Consider the following 18,968-nt stretch of genomic DNA (forward strand, 5'->3'; position numbering starts at 1 on the left):
TTACTTCTCTTGAGTTAGACAACCTTGAGTAGATTCCACTTGAGTTCCACCCTACAAATTTAATCAAATATCAGAATCAATTTCATGAAACTAAGAACAAACATCACATTAGAAAGTATAACTAACCTGTGTTGTATTCTTCTTGTTCTTTTTCTTCTGGTGGTACCTACAATTATGATCAGCTGCACCACAAATCCCACAATGCATGATTCTCTTCTTTTCTTTTGGTTTCTTCTTGGTAGGTGACTCATGAACACCTTTCTTCCTCTTCTTGTCTACCTTTTCATCATCCGGCCTTGGTGGTGGATGCACTTTCACCTCCAGTGCAAGGCCAATAGTGTGGAACAATCCCCTCCGTGTAATTCTCCTTCCACTTGAAAGTTCGGAACCAATGACACACGTAGTCTTCAGCTTCCAATGTCTTCTTTAGTATCAGTCCATACGCGTGTTCGCAGGGGATTCTACAGATCTGAAACTTCATGCAAGTACAAGTCCTATCGTTCAAATTGACTATGTGTTTGTCATATCCCAGGTAAACTTCGTAAGCTCCATTTGTGCTGGGATGTACAAAGCACAGAGAAGTTGCCTTATGCTCTTCAGCCAAGAAACGTTTCACATATGGAGTGCATATCCCTGACAAATACATGAGTACATATTAAACTTTTGAATTCAATACAAAATGAATGAAAGATAAAAGAAGTGTAATGTTACTAACCTTCGTGTGAGTGAGAAATTGCAGACCGCTTAGCAATCCGAACCATGGCAAGCCTTCGAACACACTCCAACATGGCCACAAATGGCTTCTCTCTTGCCTTGTTGATTGTGTTATTGAAGGACTCCACCGAGTTGTTTTCAACATCCTCACAGTAGTTGCCAATCTTGTCGAACGCCCTACACCAAATCTTTGGTTTAGTTTTCATTACATCTTCATATAGTTTACTATCATATGCATGGATCCTCTCCAAACTCTCTTCATAGTCTTTACTGTTGTAGCACCAAGCTAGATCCCACAGGAGTTTCTTCAGCCGCATCTTATTCGGATGATTCTTCTTTAGATTCCCATAAATGTGCCTAACACATTTTCGATGCTCTATCTTTGGTAACTCTAACTCAACAGCTTTAATCAACCCCTGAAGTAAAGAAAACATTATTAATTATCTGATCCAACCTTTATCAAAACATAAAACAAATCAAAGCACATTCTAACCTTTTGTCGATCAGACACCATAATGTAACCATCCCCATCACCTAACTCCAAGTCGATCTTCAGCCTATTCACAAACCATGACCAATTATCTGTGTTCTCAACCTGAACAACACACCAAGCTATTGGGTAGATAGCATTGTCAACATCTCTTCCTAAAGCTACCAGCAACTGTCCCTTGATCTTTTCTTTCAAGAAACAACCATCAACTCCTATTAGTGGTCTGCAGGATTTTTTCCATGTTCTCCTAAGAACATCATAGCATACATAGAATCGCTTAAACACATCCTGTCCAGCCTCGTTCTTCACCGTATCAACCTCGACAACAGAACCTTCATTTGCTTCCAATATCTCGGCCCCATAGTCCCTGAGCCGTTCAAATTGAGTATCATATTCAAGCTCTATCCAGGCCAATGCCTTTCTCCTAGCAGCTTGACACTGATCTCTAGTAACTGATATCTTCCACTTCTCCATTATAGTCTGCTCCATCTTCAAAGGCATGTAATATTCATGTTCTTCTCTTATCTTATCCAGAAACAACCTAGCTATCACTGGTGTCTTAAACATTTCACATTCTCCATTAGGTACACAAATATGCCTGTTCGTATACAAAGTAATCCTCCACATCGACTCATTGTGAAGTGATGCCGCATAAACTTTCCACATACATTTTCCCTTAGCACCAACACACTTAAAACCGATTCTATCTCTATCGTACATGTATTGCTTGAGGTTACAACCGTATACAAGTGCGTAGTCGAGAACACACTCCTTAAAGGCGATTCCATTGTAGAAGCTTTGCCCTTTGTACATTGAACCATCACCATGCATGATGGCTGTCCCCCTTCTCGCAGCACCAATATGAACATGTTCCTCATCCTCATCGTCATTTTCTGGGTACACGTTATGACGAATCGATTCCTCGGCTTCCGTAAAATCAGTCGCCATCTTGTCGATATGAAACTCATCCCGATCCTCAGCTTCTGCGTCTAAATCTACTCCAAGAGGCGGATTAGGAACATGAATTAACGCCATCACAACCGGCAAGAGAGAAGAAACGAGAAGAAGAATTCTGAAAAATTTCTAGGGTTCGTCGAGAGAGGAAAAGGGAAATCGATTTGGGGTTTTTTTTATTTTTAGGTTTAGTTAGGTTTAGTTATGTAATCGGGTTGTAATCCGGTTTAATTTGGTTAATAAGTTTCGATTGTTGGTTATTCAAAACAGTAAACCATAAAAACTAATACGATGGGAAAATAGGCGGACAAGATTAAGTTCGATGGGAAAATAGACGGAAAAATATGGATTCAGGAAAAAATAAACAAAGGAAATAAGTTCGAAGGAGAACTGGTAAAATATCAAAGATCAATGGAAAACTGGAACGGTATGATATTTGTGAGAGAAAAATAGTAGGTGGGTCCTATATTTCCACATTTTTTGTTTCTGTTTTTACATGCTACATAATACGTAATGCAAGTGTGTCATCCAAATTATTTCGAATAAAGAAAATAAAAAATAAATCAGTGACGTACAATACATACAGAACAAAAAAGAAGAAGAAGATAAAATACAAAAATATTTACAAGTATTTGTGGAAGAAGTAATAATAATAATAATAAACACCTGGACGCANCCAACACACTTAAAACCGATTCTATCTCTATCGTACATGTATTGCTTGAGGTTACAACCGTATACAAGTGCGTAGTCGAGAACACACTCCTTAAAGGCGATTCCATTGTAGAAGCTTTGCCCTTTGTACATTGAACCATCACCATGCATGATGGCTGTCCCCCTTCTCGCAGCACCAATATGAACATGTTCCTCATCCTCATCGTCATTTTCTGGGTACACGTTATGACGAATCGATTCCTCGGCTTCCGTAAAATCAGTCGCCATCTTGTCGATATGAAACTCATCCCGATCCTCAGCTTCTGCGTCTAAATCTACTCCAAGAGGCGGATTAGGAACATGAATTAACGCCATCACAACCGGCAAGAGAGAAGAAACGAGAAGAAGAATTCTGAAAAATTTCTAGGGTTCGTCGAGAGAGGAAAAGGGAAATCGATTTGGGGTTTTTTTTATTTTTAGGTTTAGTTAGGTTTAGTTATGTAATCGGGTTGTAATCCGGTTTAATTTGGTTAATAAGTTTCGATTGTTGGTTATTCAAAACAGTAAACCATAAAAACTAATACGATGGGAAAATAGGCGGACAAGATTAAGTTCGATGGGAAAATAGACGGAAAAATATGGATTCAGGAAAAAATAAACAAAGGAAATAAGTTCGAAGGAGAACTGGTAAAATATCAAAGATCAATGGAAAACTGGAACGGTATGATATTTGTGAGAGAAAAATAGTAGGTGGGTCCTATATTTCCACATTTTTTGTTTCTGTTTTTACATGCTACATAATACGTAATGCAAGTGTGTCATCCAAATTATTTCGAATAAAGAAAATAAAAAATAAATCAGTGACGTACAATACATACAGAACAAAAAAGAAGAAGAAGATAAAATACAAAAATATTTACAAGTATTTGTGGAAGAAGTAATAATAATAATAATAAACACCTGGACGCATATATGTATTTGGAATACGGTATGGACCGTAGCGAGTAGCTGTGGATATAACACGTAGACTTTTGAGTTCCCCCAGCTATTACCTTATCTTTATCTGACACGTGGCATTATTACAAGAATGGGACCCTATACTCCCGCTCCCCTGATGTCTCTCCCATCTTATCCGAATGATCCAACGGCTATGAACGAACTCATTACTGATAATATTTTAAATCAAGTATTGGTATTTCCTCAAAATATCAAATTCATCCCTCGTCTTTTCGACTGACACATCCTTTTCCCCTTAAAACTGTTAAAGCTACAAAGACAAATTTATAAGTGATAAAACAATAGACATATAAAATTATAAACTATAGAAAGAGCAGAATTATAAACAAATTAAATCCAACATGAGAACGATTAGATAGCCGTAATATAATTATAAATAATCTATATTTTATCAAAAATAAAAATGGAAAATCACATTATACTATTACGAAAATAATATTAGACGTATTTTGTTAATTAAAATGAAATAGATCTTAATAATAAAGTATAATTTAGCATAAAACAAAACTTTTTATTATTATTTTACAACTATTTGATTTTAGTGAAAAAATATCAATTAGTTTTGGGAAAGAAAATTATCTTATCTAGGTTAGGCTTATATCATAGACTAATAACTAGATTTGTGTGTTTAAATAATTTGAATATACCAACTTTTTTTATGAATGTTGTATGTAGACAGTTCTAATTTTGAATCTTAAAAATGAAAGATGATTATTTGTCTAAACATTATTTGTTTTATAATGTTGATAAAAATATTGAAACTAAATTAAAAGTTTTGTAAAAAGTCGTCTTATCTTTTTTTTTCTTGGTTACAAGATTCAATTCACCATTTTTCAATTTACTAGTAAAATCTGAACCATTGAATGTGACAAAGTAAAAACGAATTTCAAGAATATGGTTTATAATATAAAATATAAATAGTAAGGGTACTTCTTTTTTTTTGGGCAAAAGTAAGGGTACTTCTTTGAATGAAGATACTAATATAAGGACGTAAATACAAATTTCATTGAAATATGTATTTATAATAATAAAAAAATAAAAACAGAAACTCCTATAATGTAGACGAAGAAAAGAGTCGGTGTTATAATATAAAGAAGAAGAGACGATCAAAATCAATCTCTCTCGAAGAAGACGTTAATGGCGGAAACCGTGGAGCTACCGAGTAGGTTAGCGATTCTTCCTTTCAGGAACAAGGTTCTCTTGCCTGGCGCCATTATTCGAATCCGTTGTACTTCTCATAGCAGGTATCACACGACTCTCTTACGCTTCGACCATTTCCTTCTTCTTTCTTCTTCCTCTGGACTTTGGTTTTGTTTTAGGTAATTTCATGTTTGTACTTGTTCGAATCAGTTCCAAAAGATCGTATAGTGCTAAAATCTATTGAGTTAGGGTTAATTTTGTGTGGTATTGAGCGATCGTTATAGCTACACAACATTTAGATTACCCTAATCGATTTGGTTACTTGTTTCTCAAAATTTAGCGTCACACTGGTGGAGCAAGAGCTATGGCAGAAAGAAGAGAAGGGTTTAATTGGCATTTTGCCTGTTCGTGATGATGCTGAGGGTTCTTCAATTGGGACGATGATTAATCCTGGTACTGGCGATATGATTTTGATAACCGGATGAATTTTGATTCAGTAGGTGTATCTTGTGTTGATTTGATTTCTTGTGCGCCTAGGTGCTGGAAGTGATTCTGTAGAAAGGAGCTTGAAATTTCTAGTTGGTACAACAGATGCTCAGAAGTCTGATGCTAAAGATCAGCAGGAAGCTCAATGGCACACCAGGTTTGGTTTATTTTTGCTCCTCTTAGACTGTGATTTCATAATATGTTTTATGTAAATGTGATATGGATGCCGTGTTTCCAGAGTTTATATAGTGCTGAGTGATGTTCTTCTTTTCGAATATATAGGGGAGTAGCAGCTCGGGCTCTGCATCTTTCAAGAGGGGTGGAGAAACCAAGTGGAAGAGTTACATATGTGGTTGTCCTTGAAGGTCTGAGCAGGTTTAATGTTCAAGAGCTTGGAAAAAGAGGACCATATTCAGTTGCGCGGATTACATCACTCGAGATGACAAAGGCAGGTAAGATATAACATTTCTTTTCTTGTATTTTTATGTGACTACTGTCTACTGGTCTTCAAATTTTTCTTTAATTTCGTGTCTTATCATATGGTAAGGACCTATCTATTCCGATGCTTCAACATGCAACAGAGATATTCTTTTCCCACTAAATTAGTTTCCTGCCTCTATTGTGATCATTGACACTTTGATCTCTGCAGATAGCCCTGTTTGTGCCTAATAAATATATAGAAAAGTTTATGCTTATGAGAATTATTTGAGGTTAAAGATTCTCTAAGATAATAATTTTGAGTTGGAGCTTGTTTGGTATTGATAGTTTTTTTTTTCTGGCTAATTTCAGTTTGGGTCATGAGATTTTATTTTTCTATTACATTTGGCTACATGGTAGTCCTTTGATGTCTTTAGCTGGTTCCTTTCTGTCCATCTGCAGAGTTGGAGCAAGTGCAACAAGACTCAGATTTTTTAGCCCTGTCACGCCAGTTTAAAACCACAGCTATGGAGCTTGTCTCTGTGCTTGAGCAGGTAACTTTAGTGAAACTAAACGGCTGTCTGTTTTTGGTTCCTCCTTCAAATTTTCGTTTGTGCTTCCAAGATTACAACGCTGAAGTTATAGGTATCTGTTATCAAGAAATAAATTCTTTGGGATTTTTTTTTTCTTTCCATGGGAGCAGTTATATAATCTTCATCTCATGGAATCTGGATGATTCGTGATGGAATTAGTAACTTATGCATTACTTCTTGATTCAGAAACAAAAAACTGGTGGAAGGACAAAAGTTCTTTTGGATACAGTTCCTATCCATAAACTAGCAGACATATTTGTTGCTAGCTTTGAGATGAGTTTTGAAGAGCAACTATCCATGCTGGATTCAGTTGACCTGAAAGTAAGACTCTCAAAGGCTACTGAACTAGTTGATCGGCATTTGCAGGTTAGCTATTGATTGTCATATTCTTGTATCTGTCTTCACTTTTCCCTTGGGCATTTTGAATTCATGTTGATGTTTACTTGTGACAGTCAATTCGCGTGGCGGAGAAGATTACTCAGAAGGTGGAAGGCCAGTTGTCAAAGTCACAGAAGGAGTATCTCTTGCGCCAGCAGGTTTGGTATCTTTTTTGCTCTTGTTGTCAATTTGAGAGGGTGATCTCCTTCAGAGGTATGACTTGAGAATTGAAAATGGTTTCTGCAGATGAGAGCTATTAAAGAGGAGCTTGGCGACAATGATGATGATGAAGATGATGTAGCTGCACTTGAAAGAAAGATGCAAGCTGCCGGAATGCCATCAAACATATGGAAGCATGCTCAAAGGGAATTGAGGTATACTGTGCTAGAGGACAATAGCTGATAGTTGTGTGAGTGTGGACCAACTGAGGACATAATTTATTACTAGTAATTTTCCTTTTTCATTTCCTAATGCAGGCGACTAAAAAAGATGCAACCTCAGCAACCCGGTTATAACAGTTCACGAGTTTACCTGGAGCTGTTGGCTGATCTTCCTTGGGAGAAGGCAAGCGAAGAACATGAGTTGGATCTAAAAGCTGCAAAAGAACGTCTTGACAGTGATCACTATGGTTTAGCCAAGGTCAAGCAACGGATCATTGAATATCTGGCTGTTCGAAAGGTTGTTGTTTGTGTTTTTCTCTTTGACAGTGATCCGTCTTCAGTTTTCTGGTTTTATCTTGATTGAATCTTATTTATTGCAGCTAAAACCAGATGCAAGAGGCCCAGTTTTGTGCTTCGTTGGTCCACCAGGTGTGGGCAAGACATCTTTGGCATCATCTATTGCAGCTGCATTAGGTAGAAAATTTGTTCGCTTATCTTTGGGTGGTGTGAAAGATGAAGCTGACATTAGAGGACACAGAAGGACTTATATAGGAAGCATGCCAGGGCGCCTTATTGATGGGTTAAAGGTGAGTGGTTTGTTCTCTATCTAACTTATGCTGAAGAAATCTGAAAGAACCTTGGGGATTTGTTTAAATCAAGGAACTAAGCTGTACCATATAAGTTCGATATCTCTGTGTCTCTAACCTTGACGATTATAAGGGAAATAGAGTATTATAGACCATAAAAATGATTGCTAGTTAGCTTTTCCGANACATATGGAAGCATGCTCAAAGGGAATTGAGGTATACTGTGCTAGAGGACAATAGCTGATAGTTGTGTGAGTGTGGACCAACTGAGGACATAATTTATTACTAGTAAGTTTCCTTTTCATTTCCTAATGCAGGCGACTAAAAAAGATGCAACCTCAGCAACCCGGTTATAACAGTTCACGAGTTTACCTGGAGCTGTTGGCTGATCTTCCTTGGGAGAAGGCAAGCGAAGAACATGAGTTGGATCTAAAAGCTGCAAAAGAACGTCTTGACAGTGATCACTATGGTTTAGCCAAGGTCAAGCAACGGATCATTGAATATCTGGCTGTTCGGAAGGTTGTTGTTTATCTTTTTCTCTTTGACAGTGATCCGTCTTCAGTTTTCTGGTTTTATCTTGATTGAATCTTATTTATTGCAGCTAAAACCAGATGCAAGAGGCCCAGTTTTGTGCTTCGTTGGTCCACCAGGTGTGGGCAAGACATCTTTGGCATCATCTATTGCAGCTGCATTAGGTAGAAAATTTGTTCGCTTATCTTTGGGTGGTGTGAAAGATGAAGCTGACATTAGAGGACACAGAAGGACTTATATAGGAAGCATGCCAGGGCGCCTTATTGATGGGTTAAAGGTGAGTGGTTTGTTTTCTATCTAACTTGTGCTGAAGAAATCAACCTTGGGGATTTGTTTAAATCAAGGAACTAAGCTGTACCATATAAGTTCGATATCTCTGTGTCTCTAACCTTGACGATTATAAGGGAAATAGAGTATTATAGACCATAAAAATGATTGCTAGTTAGCTTTTCCGAAAAAGGCATTGGCATTGGCATAACTGTGGTGTAGATGCTTTTCTAATATGTGAATGTCCCGTTCGATAACAATCATGATGGATGGTTTGTGATATGATATCTCTTCATCACTAAGGGTTTCGCTCTATGTTTTGGATTTTAGAGGGTTGGTGTTTGCAATCCAGTGATGCTGTTGGATGAGATTGACAAAACAGGCTCGGATGTTAGGGGTGATCCAGCTTCAGCACTGCTGGAGGTTTTGGATCCAGAGCAGAACAAATCTTTTAATGATCAGTATCCTATCATGTTTACTTCTTCAATAAATATATTAGATTCAGCGTCCAAACATTGTTAGGCTTGTTGAAAGTTTTTTGCATGAGTTTTAAATCTTGAAATTGTACTTTCGCCTACTCTTAGGCAACAACCATCTTCTCTCATAGATGCACAGATGATACTTCCTTTAGTTTGCCACTCTATTTTATGAACTCAATGGTTACCTTAACTGAAAAAATAGCTATCTGAATGTCCCATATGACTTATCAAAGGTGGTTTTTGTTGCCACTGCAAATAGGGTTCAACCTATTCCACCGCCTCTTCTAGATAGGATGGAGCTAATTGAGTTGCCAGGTTATACGCAAGAGGAAAAGCTTAAGATAGCTATGCGCCATCTGATTCCTCGAGTTCTAGAGCAACATGGGCTTAGTTCCGAGTTCCTCAAGATTCCCGAGGTAGATTATTATTTTATTTAATTTTTATGTATTGCCAATAATTGTCTCTCGCATGGTGCGCTTATGCAGTTCCTTTGTATGGTCGTCGTAGGCTATGGTAAAGAATATAATTCAGAGGTACACAAGGGAAGCCGGTGTTCGTAGTCTAGAGAGAAACTTGGCTGCTGTGGCTCGTGCAGCTGCTGTGATGGTTGCAGAGCATGAACAAACTCTTCCGTTGAGTAAAGATGTGCAGAAACTTACCTCTCCTATGCTTAATGGTAGAATGGCGGAGGGAGGCGAAGTGGAAATGGAAGTTATTCCAATGGGTGTAAATGATCATGAGATTGAAGGTACCTTCCAGAGTCCCTCAGCTATGGTGGTGGATGAGACTATGCTTGAGAAAATTCTAGGGGTAAAGCTCTTTTCTACTCTGTTCACTTCTAAATATTTGTATCACGGAATATAATCTGTAGTGGTTGTGTTATGTTGTGATACAAACGTGATATTTTGTTGTGATACAAACGTCATATTTTGTGGAAATTTACCATGTGCTGTTTTGTTGGGTGCAATGCAGCCTCCAAGGTTTGATGACAGTGAAGCTGCTGATCGAGTGGCTTCAGCTGGCGTTTCTGTGGGTCTTGTGTGGACTACCTTTGGTGGAGAGGTCCAGTTCGTGGAGGCTACATCTATGGTAGGCAAGGGCGAAATGCATTTGACGGGTCAACTTGGAGATGTTATCAAAGAATCTGCTCAATTAGCTCTTACATGGGTAAAGATCTTCACTTATTAAATTTTTAAATCTTCCTATTCGACTGCATCTACTATTCAGAACATGAAAAGATACTTCAGAACTCTTTCGCTGATCGTGTATTGATGTCTTTTAGGTAAGAGCCCGTGCATCGGATTTCAAGCTGGCACTTGCAGGGGATATGAATGTTCTTGATGGTCGAGACATCCACATTCACTTTCCTGCTGGTGCAGTGCCAAAAGATGGACCTTCAGCTGGAGTGACTTTGGTGACTGCTCTGGTTTCGTTGTTCAGTCAGAAACGAGTAAGAGCAGACACAGCCATGACCGGAGAGATGACACTTAGAGGTCTCGTCCTACCTGTTGGTGGAATCAAAGATAAGGTACGCTGCTTCTAGTTCTAGCATCCCGAAGCTTCATATCTAGTTAAAAGCCCGAATTTGGGTACCATCTTTCATGGTCTTTGGAACAATTCTTGAGTTGAAAAACATATTTAAGAGGGCCATGTTAAATTGATGAACAGATATTGGCTGCTCACCGTTATGGTATCAAGAGAGTGATTCTACCGCAGAGAAACTCAAAAGACTTAGTTGAAGTACCCGCCGCTGTACTTTCCAGTCTGGAGGTAAGTTGTTAACTTCAGTTTTAGTCTTGTTCTTGGTATTACATTGTAGGTAAGAATTTTGCTCTATGCTACTCCGGCCCAGTGTTTGGTCCATATGAGGTCTGGTTTTGATTTGATCGTGATTTCGTTTTGCTGACTAGTCCGCTGACCACCAAACACAAGAAAAGAATTGTGCACTAAGTCTTGTTTTCTTTCAAAAACCTTAGAACTGGGCTCTGGCAAAGCTGCATCGGGCTGGTCTGTAATGTTTTTGAATAGTTCTAAAATTGGTATGAATGGTGGAAACAGGTGATATTGGCAAAGAGAATGGAGGACGTACTGGAAAATGCATTCGAAGGAGGTTGTCCATGGCGGAACAACCACTCTAAATTATGACAAATCCGTAGCGCTGTCTTTAAGACCGCAGAGTCAGAATCAGACCATGTTGGCGTATTTGGTAAGGATCCAGAATATTTGCATATCCTAAATATGGTTTTATCCCAGTCACCTCTCCTATATCGTATGTTTGTGTATGTAAGTGGTTTAAATTTATCAACTAATTTAATTTACTTATCTCTTCACGAACTCGATACCCTCCGAAAATTGATCTATTATGAAAAACCGGGCTAGCTCGCAAAGAGAAGTGGAATCATAAAGATATGTCCTTGCACCTACAATATGATTCATATTTCGTAAGTTAAGTTTCCAGCTCCTGAGCTCATTCTTCGGGAGAGAAGAGAGGTCAGTTCATTGTGGAGAGACTAGGATCCATCGTCTTTAATTGATCATCTCAACTACCTCTTCCTCTATCCTCGATCTTGATCATCCTTTGATCCCATTGCTTTTTAGAGAATTTCAATCCTACTCCTACCATTAGAAATTTACTTTTGTCATCTCATCTCAATGAACTTTATGTTGGTTTCCAACCACTTTTCAATCAAGCTTAGAACACTACCACTTCTAACATTATGTTATGTTAAAATACTTTGATCCAAGCGTTAGATGGTTATAACAAGAACTTTTATGAGCGTACTCTTGTGCCGAGGAGGTGGCATCCCAAGAAATGGTCAAATAAGCGCAGACTCGTCACCAGACATTAGCATGATCCTAGCTTGGTTTGCTATTTTATTCAAGCCACCTAATATGTAAATGTTCTTACGATGAACAAATCCAACTACGTAGAGAATCCTGAAATATGGTCCAAACGTTTTCTATCATAAATTCATAATATAACGTATTCCTTTTGTTAAAAACATCACTTAAACACTGAAACGGAAGGAGTATTGTTTTTTTTTTTGTTTCGTAAAAGAAAGAAAAAATTTTAAAGACAAGTTATAATTTAGGTGCAAGGATATGAACACAACATTAACAAAAATTCCAATTTCAGTTTAAAAGAAATTAAAATTCCAATTTCCAACGTAGGAGTATCTCAACATTAACAAAAAACATACCCAAAAGTAAAGGTGCGAGGATATGAACACAACAAACACTTTCCGGGTTTGTGCCCTTTAAACAAAATCATTTATTCAAACAAAAGTCCAACACGATTAAACAAGAACAATCAATTTCTAGTTTATTCCATCCTTTCTTGTAAAAAGGGACTTCACTAATCACTTGAAAGCCAAATGATTTAGTTTTTTTTTTCTTTTTCTTCGAAGATATAAAGAAGGAAGAAAGAAAGAGAGAAACCCTTATTTTAGCCCGAGAGAGCTGCGTTGATGGCACTGTGAACCTCAACACCAATCTGTGCCTCTGCTTTCTCAAGATCTGTTGTAGCAGAAGTAAGTTTCTGTTGGAACTCAGCTAAACCCTTTTGGACTTGGCTAGGGTCAATGTGTTCAAGTGGCACAGCTTCAATCGCGATAATGTCAGCGACGGAATTTGCGTGGAGTAATGCAAAACCACTGCTCAGGAAGTATTTCTTCACGTCAGTGCCTTCATGGACGGACATGATACCGGGTTTAAGCTCTGCAATTGTTGGAACGTGTCCGGGCAAGACACCCATTTGTCCTGTTGTTGCNTGGCGCTGTGAACCTCAACACCAATCTGTGCCTCTGCTTTCTCAAGATCTGTTGTAGCAGAAGTAAGTTTCTGTTGGAACTCAGCTAAACCCTTTTGGACTTGGCTAGGGTCAATGTGTTCAAGTGGCACAGCTTCAATCGCGATAATGTCAGCGACGGAATTTGCGTGGAGTAATGCAAAACCACTGCTCAGGAAGTATTTCTTCACGTCAGTGCCTTCATGGACGGACATGATACCGGGTTTTAGCTCTGCAATTGTTGGAACGTGTCCGGGCAAGACACCCATTTGTCCTGTTGTTGCAGGAATGATGACCATGTCGACCTTCAAGTAGATGAAGAGAAACCAATCAATTATGGTTAAAGATATAAGTAACGAAACTCTAGAATACAAAGATGATGGCGCAGCGACAAGACAGTTGGAAAATGCATCAGCAAATATGTCAGGCAAGATATTAGTTATTGTTGCATTCTACACTCACAGTGAATGCACTATCTACAACATACTGATCTTCATATGAACTACGAGAATCTGAAAACTATATAATATAACAATATAATAAAGGTATCTGATAACTGGTTACGGACATTAACTCATACAAATTAAGACCTTGTAATCAACATTCAGTCTACACATATACCAACATCATATATCAATAGAAGATTGTAACAAAAACCAAACAAAAAGCCAGAAAGAACACTATATTTGGGATCATTTCCGTGAATAGAGTTTCAATTACAGACCCCTTTTCCTAAGAGTCGCAATTCAAAACATCCCATTTCAATGATTGGATCAGAGGAGAAAATAGAAGCAGTAATATAATCCACTAGGCTACACTTTTCAGTGATCAATCTAACCAGACACTCACTTGAGAAAAGGAAGCTAACAAGCAACATTTTCAGATAGTGAGCACATGGTTAAACCTGTGAAGTCTAAGATGATTGTATAACTAACTATAGTCACCAAGAGGTACATCCAGAAATAAAATAAATAACTATTGTCATTCAAACGCAAAAATCAACAATTGCTAGTCTCAGGTATCGCAATCAAAACCCTAAAATTGAGCGCCGTCAGATCTAATCAAAATCAAAGGTCCTAAGACCTAATTAAGCACATTTTTATAACTTTAGATGAATCATATACCAGCGTAACAAATCCGAAATGCTGTTGGAGATTTTTTTTTCACAGATCAATCACAAACCAAAAGAGGTGTAATCCAATATCCAGATGTATCCACGACGAACAAACTCATAGATCAATCCCTAATAAAAAAACAAAATGGGACCAAAAGATCGAAGAAGATGGAAAAAGAACCAAACCTCTTTGCCGGTAAGCTCAGATGCGTAAGGGAGGACAAAATTGACGGTGAGCTTCGTCGGGATAGAAGAAGGAGTCGAAGGACGAGGTTTCATGAAGGCGGAGGGAGTCTGGGGCGGGTCCATGTTCGGTGCGACTTTCTTCCATGACTCGACGAAAGTCGAATCGATCGTCGATGGAACTTCCGATGAAAAGGCACGAGTCGTCACCGATTTGGAAGATGCGGCGGCGACAGATCGGGAGAGGAGGCGAGAAGCTTGTTTGAACATGGCGGCGATTTGGGGTCTGGTGGTGGTGATTTGAGTTCTCTGAGAAATTGGGAACGTCGCAGATGAGAGAGAGAATCCGAAAACTCTTAAAAAATGTTGTAGCTCAAGTGATTCTCACTCTCAAAGTTCACGCGCATCTTTGTGGCGCGTGATGCGAGTTCAGTTTCGGCCCGCATAAGCTGGGAAAAAGGCATAAAGTTGAAGCCCATTTATGGACAATTTTATTTTATTTTTTTTGTTAAAAACCATCTTGAATTTGTTCTTGATCAAGTTTGTCAAATACAGATTTAGGTTTAGTTTAGTCGTAACATTATAATTCTTATGTTCAGAGAAAATTGCAACCAAAAATATAACGGAGTGTCATTATAAGTTTAAAAAATACGTTTGATGAAAAAATGGGTCCATTTCATTTCAAGAAATAATAAAAAAATAGAAAGGATCTGTTAGTTTTCTATATTTATGTTCGATTTAGAGTTTATATGTATAAAAATTAAAAAGTATTGTTAAATGATTAGGTTTTAGGATTAGTCTCCATTGTGTTCTAAATTTTCATGTTGTTGCAAAACTTTAAAAGGATTACATAACTTACAACCTCTCTCTCTCTCTCTCTAGTTGCTAAAACTACCATTCATCTGGCAAAACCCTAAATCGGCACCAGAAATATATCCAGATGTTCTAGAGAACTGTTTTACCCAACTATTCACTGAGAAGAACTTTGTACTTTTTAAATGATTTACATGAAAAATAAAATATACCTTTTGCTTGTCTTTCTTTATAACGATGTTGATTAATCTTCGGATGGTCAAGCACCTGATTCATATGCCCAGAAGGTATCTGGATCAGGGCAAAGAAGTGAAAAGTCCGGCACTTCGAGATTTGCGACGTGCCAATCAAGGAACCGAGCTTGTATTGACTTGAGTAACAAGAGGATTGTTGGTAACACCCACCACTTATCATCATCCCTGCAAAATAACATAACAAATTTTAATACCCACGACTTATACAGGTAACGAGTAAAGAAGTTTGATGTTCAATAAACAAAAGCAATCATCAAACAGCGAAGAGCTCAAGTATATGCCTCTAGTTCCAACAAAGTATGAGGGTTTAAGGTTAAGACTGATATGGATGCCAAAGATTACTTTCATGAGATCAAAATCTAAAATTCACAAATTTACATTAGGATGGACAAAAACATTACCTTATGGCGTTCCAGATGTTTGGTAGCTCGTCAGAGAAAAACCCGGAATGAATGACACCGCAAATGAAAGCCACAATCTGCAGAATACATGCCGAATAAGACACAGTAGTGAAAAAAAACGAGGGCGCTTGTTTTGAACACCGTTTGTATTGACTTACGACGTTTGTTAGAGATGTAGCGTTCCAAAGGCCGTAGATACGAGTAAGTGAGGCTCTTCTCATTTCTTTACTAAGTAACGCGTTAAGACCCGCAGGGAATGGGCAAAGCAGAGAGAGAGGGAGAATCAGGAGGATAGCAAGAAAGGCTGCAAGGGCAAGCCAATAGAACTGAAGTAATGCAAGTAGCGTAATTGAAAGATCAGCAAGGAGAAGGATGGAGATCAAACGGAGAAGAGTATCCTGCATAAGGCACAAGAATTTTTTTGGCTTGTGTTAACAAAAACAAACAAAAGAAAACAAATCACAACAAGAGTTATTCAGGAGAGAAGAAATTGTAACCTGACGCCCAACGGGTCGAGTATTGTTCAATAAGAGAGAAAATGGAAAAAGTAAATCCCTTCTGTACTGCAGAGAATCTAGTGAAATCTCATTGATGAGGCCTCCATTGATCCCACCATTGATTCTCTTTCGAGATAAGCCATGTCCTGGTTGGATCAAGTTTTGTTGCAACTCGATAAGAGATTTGCTGGGACATGCAGCGCTGTTCCTAGATAATGGAGTCAAGATTAAGCAGGTTAAGGCTTCAAGTCTAACCCAATACACAATTAGGTTCGATCAAAGAGAAGCACAATCTATCATGGCTCACCGAGGGGACTCGTCGTCACTTCTGAATGAAATTGATTGATTTACGTTGTTCAGAGGAAAATCGCCAACAAAAACCAATATACCGAGTTGGTAGTATCCTGAAGCTGTAGCTTGAAACCATCCAAGTTCAATTCTTACTCCATGGAATTCGAGTTGAGGATTTCCATGGCTATTTATCCACCTAATGACAGGAAGTAATGCTGAACGAATAGATCCGTGCCTCACAGTCCTAAGTTGGGCATTTAAACCGGCAACAAACCGGTGCCAAACACTTGGTGGGATGTGCTGCAATAGTGATTTGGAGCCTTTAGGAGTTTTTTCAACGTGGAGATTTTGGAAAAACAAAAACACAGAGAGAGATAAGCTAACCTGGCCAAGAAGATTTGTTAACAGTGTATCACTATGGAGACTATAAGGTGACATATAACTTCCATCTCCACCAAAAAGGATGCACATTGGGAATCTTTTCTGTATAATAGAGACCATATCTACACGCTTCTCATCACCGCCAAGAAAGAAATCTATGTACGCAACCATCAGATCTGGAGTGGCTCCAACCTGCTTCGACGTTGGACACAGACGGTCAAAATAAGAAGTCAAAGCTACATGAAGGTGAAGAATTAAGGATAATATTAGCTGATAAGAACCCAAACCTTCATCCCTTTATAGAGAGCTCTAGATCTGCATGAGCGGAGGCAAGAGTGGTCATATTGAGATTTGACATATTCTTGAAGGCGGTGAATTTTTCTCCTGCGACGCCATTGTTTCCATGACCAGGCGCAAGGATTTGCAAGAACTGATAGAATGCTGTGGACAGAGCCTTCCCACCAATCATACGCTGCGGTAGAGTTGATCTCATCAATAAATCTGTTAAAAGCATCTTCATACCTGCGAAACAGAAACGTACAGATGAGTGGACATGTCTTGGATAAAGTGAGCCGATGGCCAATGTTAAGCAAAGAGTAGACGAGAAGAAAATAGACTCGGGATTAATGCCATACATGGTCACTATTTCAAGAAATACTGGTTATGAGTAGCACAATAGAGATTCTTTCTTTATCTTGCCAACAGTTTTTAGTTCAACACTTCATTGAGACACTGAACGACAACAATCAGAACAGAATTCAACGCAGTCAAGTTATATCCTTACACTATCTCTATGATTGCATCAGGCGGAGAGTAGGGCAGATGCCAAGGTTCCCTGAAAGTGTTTGGACCCATGAAGTACATACGGTAGGCATGGGTTTGCGTATCCTCAGACTTTGCGCCTCGAACCTGGAACGATGAGAAATCGGCATTAGAGTTTGGTTGACAGATACTGGATCTGTAAGTCGTACTGCGAAAAGACGGGACTTGGGAAAAGAGAATTTTCGCAACTCGATACCTCAGAGAGTGACAGAAGATGGGGTAAACAATGAGCACTCTGGTGTTCGATGGAATTGGCACCATAGAAACTCAATCTGAGCAATTTGATACTTAATGTGCTTAGCAACAGACCCAAAACTACCACTACACAAGATAGAAGAAGAGCAAAGGGCAATGGCCCTCCAAATGCATAGACAAGCTCTTCCAAAGGTGTGTAGCAGTTTGGCAATCTGTATTTGTCAGATACACATTTATAGGGACAAACGGGTTCACTAACTCCTCCTGCAGATTCAAAGCTCCTTCCGTCAAAAGATATCCAATTAAGAAGAAACAAAAGATCGGGGGATGGAAGAGCAAGAGAACTGTTAGATAAAATACCTCGTACATATACAAATTTTGCACGACTTGGAAGATGCTCAGGTGGGCAGGGTGTACAAAGACGTTTTTCAGAGCCTTCAACATTCTTGTAAGTGCCAATGGGGCATTCCTGGAAGAACACATGGATCCAGAGATATCAAGTATCAGGCACAAGTAAACAAGGCAGAGATTTACGTTCAAGAAAAAAGAACAGTACTGGGACTGTCTAATTTTGTGGTTTGTTATGCCCATTAATTTGCTGGCATAAGGGACAAGCAAATTGGCGAAAAGCTAAGACATTAGTGGCTAGTAACGAAGAAACTACGACATAATAAACAATAAGACTTACCAAGCAAAATGTACCATATAGTCCCTTTGGACACTTTTTCCCAGTCATTGTTCCCTCTTCCCCGAAACGACCTCCATTGTCCCCTGCACCTCCTCTGAAGACATCAAAAAAGCAAGCGATTCAAAGTCTGTGTATAACTTTCATGAAGACAAGACACGTTTGCAGATTAAAAACTTTGTCAGTCTCATGAAGAAAATAGGACAGGCACAGTCTCAAGCATCAAATACTAAGGTACCATTTTCCTCTCATGTTCATGGCGACGCTAGTACGAAATTAACGTGTATATGCATGCTTTATACTGGTAATAACAAATGACCCAAAAGGTAGCAACCACAGAAGAGAGATTGCTACAGTTATCATGACAATGGTACATACCTACTGCTAATGGACCCCTTGACAGTTGCAACAGGAGAATACTCGTCCCCAGTGTGTAACATGTCCCAGTGAAAATGAAG

At 38.6% G+C, this 18,968-nt stretch overlaps 4 protein-coding genes across 7 annotated transcripts in view; 1 reads left to right on the forward strand and 3 right to left on the reverse strand.

Annotated features, from left to right (window-relative positions):
• Positions 1 to 2,239, reverse strand: LOC104728502. The gene is made up of 5 exons (XM_010447469.1): positions 1,208 to 2,239; positions 716 to 1,130; positions 444 to 633; positions 127 to 373; positions 1 to 51 (listed from the first exon to the last, which is right to left on the reverse strand). Exons 1-5 carry the CDS (start codon positions 2,237 to 2,239, stop codon positions 1 to 3), a joined length of 1,935 nt encoding a protein of 644 aa, XP_010445771.1.
• On the forward strand, positions 4,899 to 11,787 carry LOC104724670 (lon protease homolog 2, peroxisomal). 3 transcript variants are annotated; one of them, XR_002034108.1, is made up of 19 exons: positions 4,899 to 5,073; positions 5,310 to 5,422; positions 5,507 to 5,612; positions 5,738 to 5,907; positions 6,335 to 6,426; positions 6,652 to 6,831; positions 6,918 to 7,001; positions 7,090 to 7,188; positions 7,998 to 8,026; positions 8,128 to 8,329; positions 8,412 to 8,618; positions 8,939 to 9,069; positions 9,290 to 9,503; positions 9,595 to 9,897; positions 10,060 to 10,254; positions 10,370 to 10,615; positions 10,756 to 10,857; positions 11,146 to 11,293; positions 11,467 to 11,787. XR_002034108.1 is itself a non-coding variant. In XM_019232466.1 (18 exons), exons 1-18 carry the CDS (start codon positions 4,967 to 4,969, stop codon positions 11,230 to 11,232), a joined length of 2,667 nt encoding a protein of 888 aa, XP_019088011.1. In that variant the 5' UTR covers positions 4,899 to 4,966; the 3' UTR covers positions 11,233 to 11,421. The 3 variants fall into 3 exon arrangements, 2 of the variants coding, with proteins under 2 accessions (XP_019088011.1, XP_010441513.1); XM_019232466.1 differs by lacking the exon at positions 11,467 to 11,787 and having other exon boundaries at positions 11,146 to 11,421; XM_010443211.1 differs by lacking the exons at positions 7,998 to 8,026; positions 8,128 to 8,329; positions 8,412 to 8,618; positions 11,467 to 11,787 and adding exons at positions 7,320 to 7,521; positions 7,604 to 7,810 and having other exon boundaries at positions 7,090 to 7,217; positions 11,146 to 11,421.
• Positions 12,235 to 14,569, reverse strand: LOC104724671 (ATP synthase subunit delta', mitochondrial). 2 transcript variants are annotated; one of them, XM_010443213.2, is made up of 3 exons: positions 14,175 to 14,551; positions 13,140 to 13,179; positions 12,235 to 12,837 (listed from the first exon to the last, which is right to left on the reverse strand). In XM_010443213.2, exons 1-3 carry the CDS (start codon positions 14,439 to 14,441, stop codon positions 12,533 to 12,535), a joined length of 612 nt encoding a protein of 203 aa, XP_010441515.1. In that variant the 5' UTR covers positions 14,442 to 14,551; the 3' UTR covers positions 12,235 to 12,532. The 2 variants fall into 2 exon arrangements, with proteins under 2 accessions (XP_010441515.1, XP_010441514.1); XM_010443212.2 differs by having other exon boundaries at positions 12,306 to 12,568; positions 12,871 to 13,179; positions 14,175 to 14,569.
• Positions 14,932 to 18,968, reverse strand: part of LOC104728503 — a 10,388-nt gene continuing 6,351 nt past the window's right edge. Inside the window, exons 12-23 of the mRNA XM_010447470.2 lie at positions 18,889 to 18,962; positions 18,514 to 18,607; positions 18,186 to 18,294; positions 17,827 to 18,089; positions 17,593 to 17,717; positions 17,096 to 17,330; positions 16,812 to 17,000; positions 16,444 to 16,727; positions 16,137 to 16,344; positions 15,798 to 16,037; positions 15,640 to 15,716; positions 14,932 to 15,403 (exon numbers count right to left, since the gene is read on the reverse strand). Coding sequence (XP_010445772.1) covers positions 15,244 to 15,403; positions 15,640 to 15,716; positions 15,798 to 16,037; positions 16,137 to 16,344; positions 16,444 to 16,727; positions 16,812 to 17,000; positions 17,096 to 17,330; positions 17,593 to 17,717; positions 17,827 to 18,089; positions 18,186 to 18,294; positions 18,514 to 18,607; positions 18,889 to 18,962 — 2,058 coding nt within the window. The 3' untranslated portion in view covers positions 14,932 to 15,243. The remainder of the gene's footprint in view (positions 15,404 to 15,639; positions 15,717 to 15,797; positions 16,038 to 16,136; positions 16,345 to 16,443; positions 16,728 to 16,811; positions 17,001 to 17,095; positions 17,331 to 17,592; positions 17,718 to 17,826; positions 18,090 to 18,185; positions 18,295 to 18,513; positions 18,608 to 18,888; positions 18,963 to 18,968) is intronic.

This window comes from Camelina sativa, chromosome 11, assembly GCF_000633955.1.
Source record: "Camelina sativa cultivar DH55 chromosome 11, Cs, whole genome shotgun sequence".
NCBI lineage: Eukaryota > Viridiplantae > Streptophyta > Magnoliopsida > Brassicales > Brassicaceae > Camelina > Camelina sativa.

What these genes read in the sequence shown, in the direction of transcription:
- LOC104728502 (XM_010447469.1), bottom strand. Translation starts at nt 2,239, where the DNA reads ATGGCGTTAATTCATGTTCCTAATCCGCCTCTTGGAGTAGATTTAGAC. An exon ending in TGGTGTCTGATCGACAAAAG is followed by an intron (nt 1,131 to 1,207) that starts GTTAGAATGTGC and finishes TCTTTACTTCAG; the next exon opens with GGGTTGATTAAAGCTGTTGA. An exon ending in AGAATCCCCTGCGAACACGC is followed by an intron (nt 374 to 443) that starts GTATGGACTGAT and finishes CGAACTTTCAAG; the next exon opens with TGGAAGGAGAATTACACGGA.
- LOC104724670 (XM_010443211.1), top strand. Translation starts at nt 4,967, where the DNA reads ATGGCGGAAACCGTGGAGCTACCGAGTAGGTTAGCGATTCTTCCTTTC. An exon ending in AGTATCTCTTGCGCCAGCAG is followed by an intron (nt 7,002 to 7,089) that starts GTTTGGTATCTT and finishes TGGTTTCTGCAG; the next exon opens with ATGAGAGCTATTAAAGAGGA. An exon ending in CATGCTCAAAGGGAATTGAG is followed by an intron (nt 7,218 to 7,319) that starts GTATACTGTGCT and finishes TTCCTAATGCAG; the next exon opens with GCGACTAAAAAAGATGCAAC.
- LOC104724671 (XM_010443213.2), bottom strand. Translation starts at nt 14,441, where the DNA reads ATGTTCAAACAAGCTTCTCGCCTCCTCTCCCGATCTGTCGCCGCCGCA. An exon ending in CTGAGCTTACCGGCAAAGAG is followed by an intron (nt 13,180 to 14,174) that starts GTTTGGTTCTTT and finishes ATCTACTTGAAG; the next exon opens with GTCGACATGGTCATCATTCC. An exon ending in TGCAACAACAGGACAAATGG is followed by an intron (nt 12,838 to 13,139) that starts GTGTCTTGCCCG and finishes CAGGACAAATGG; the next exon opens with GTGTCTTGCCCGGACACGTT.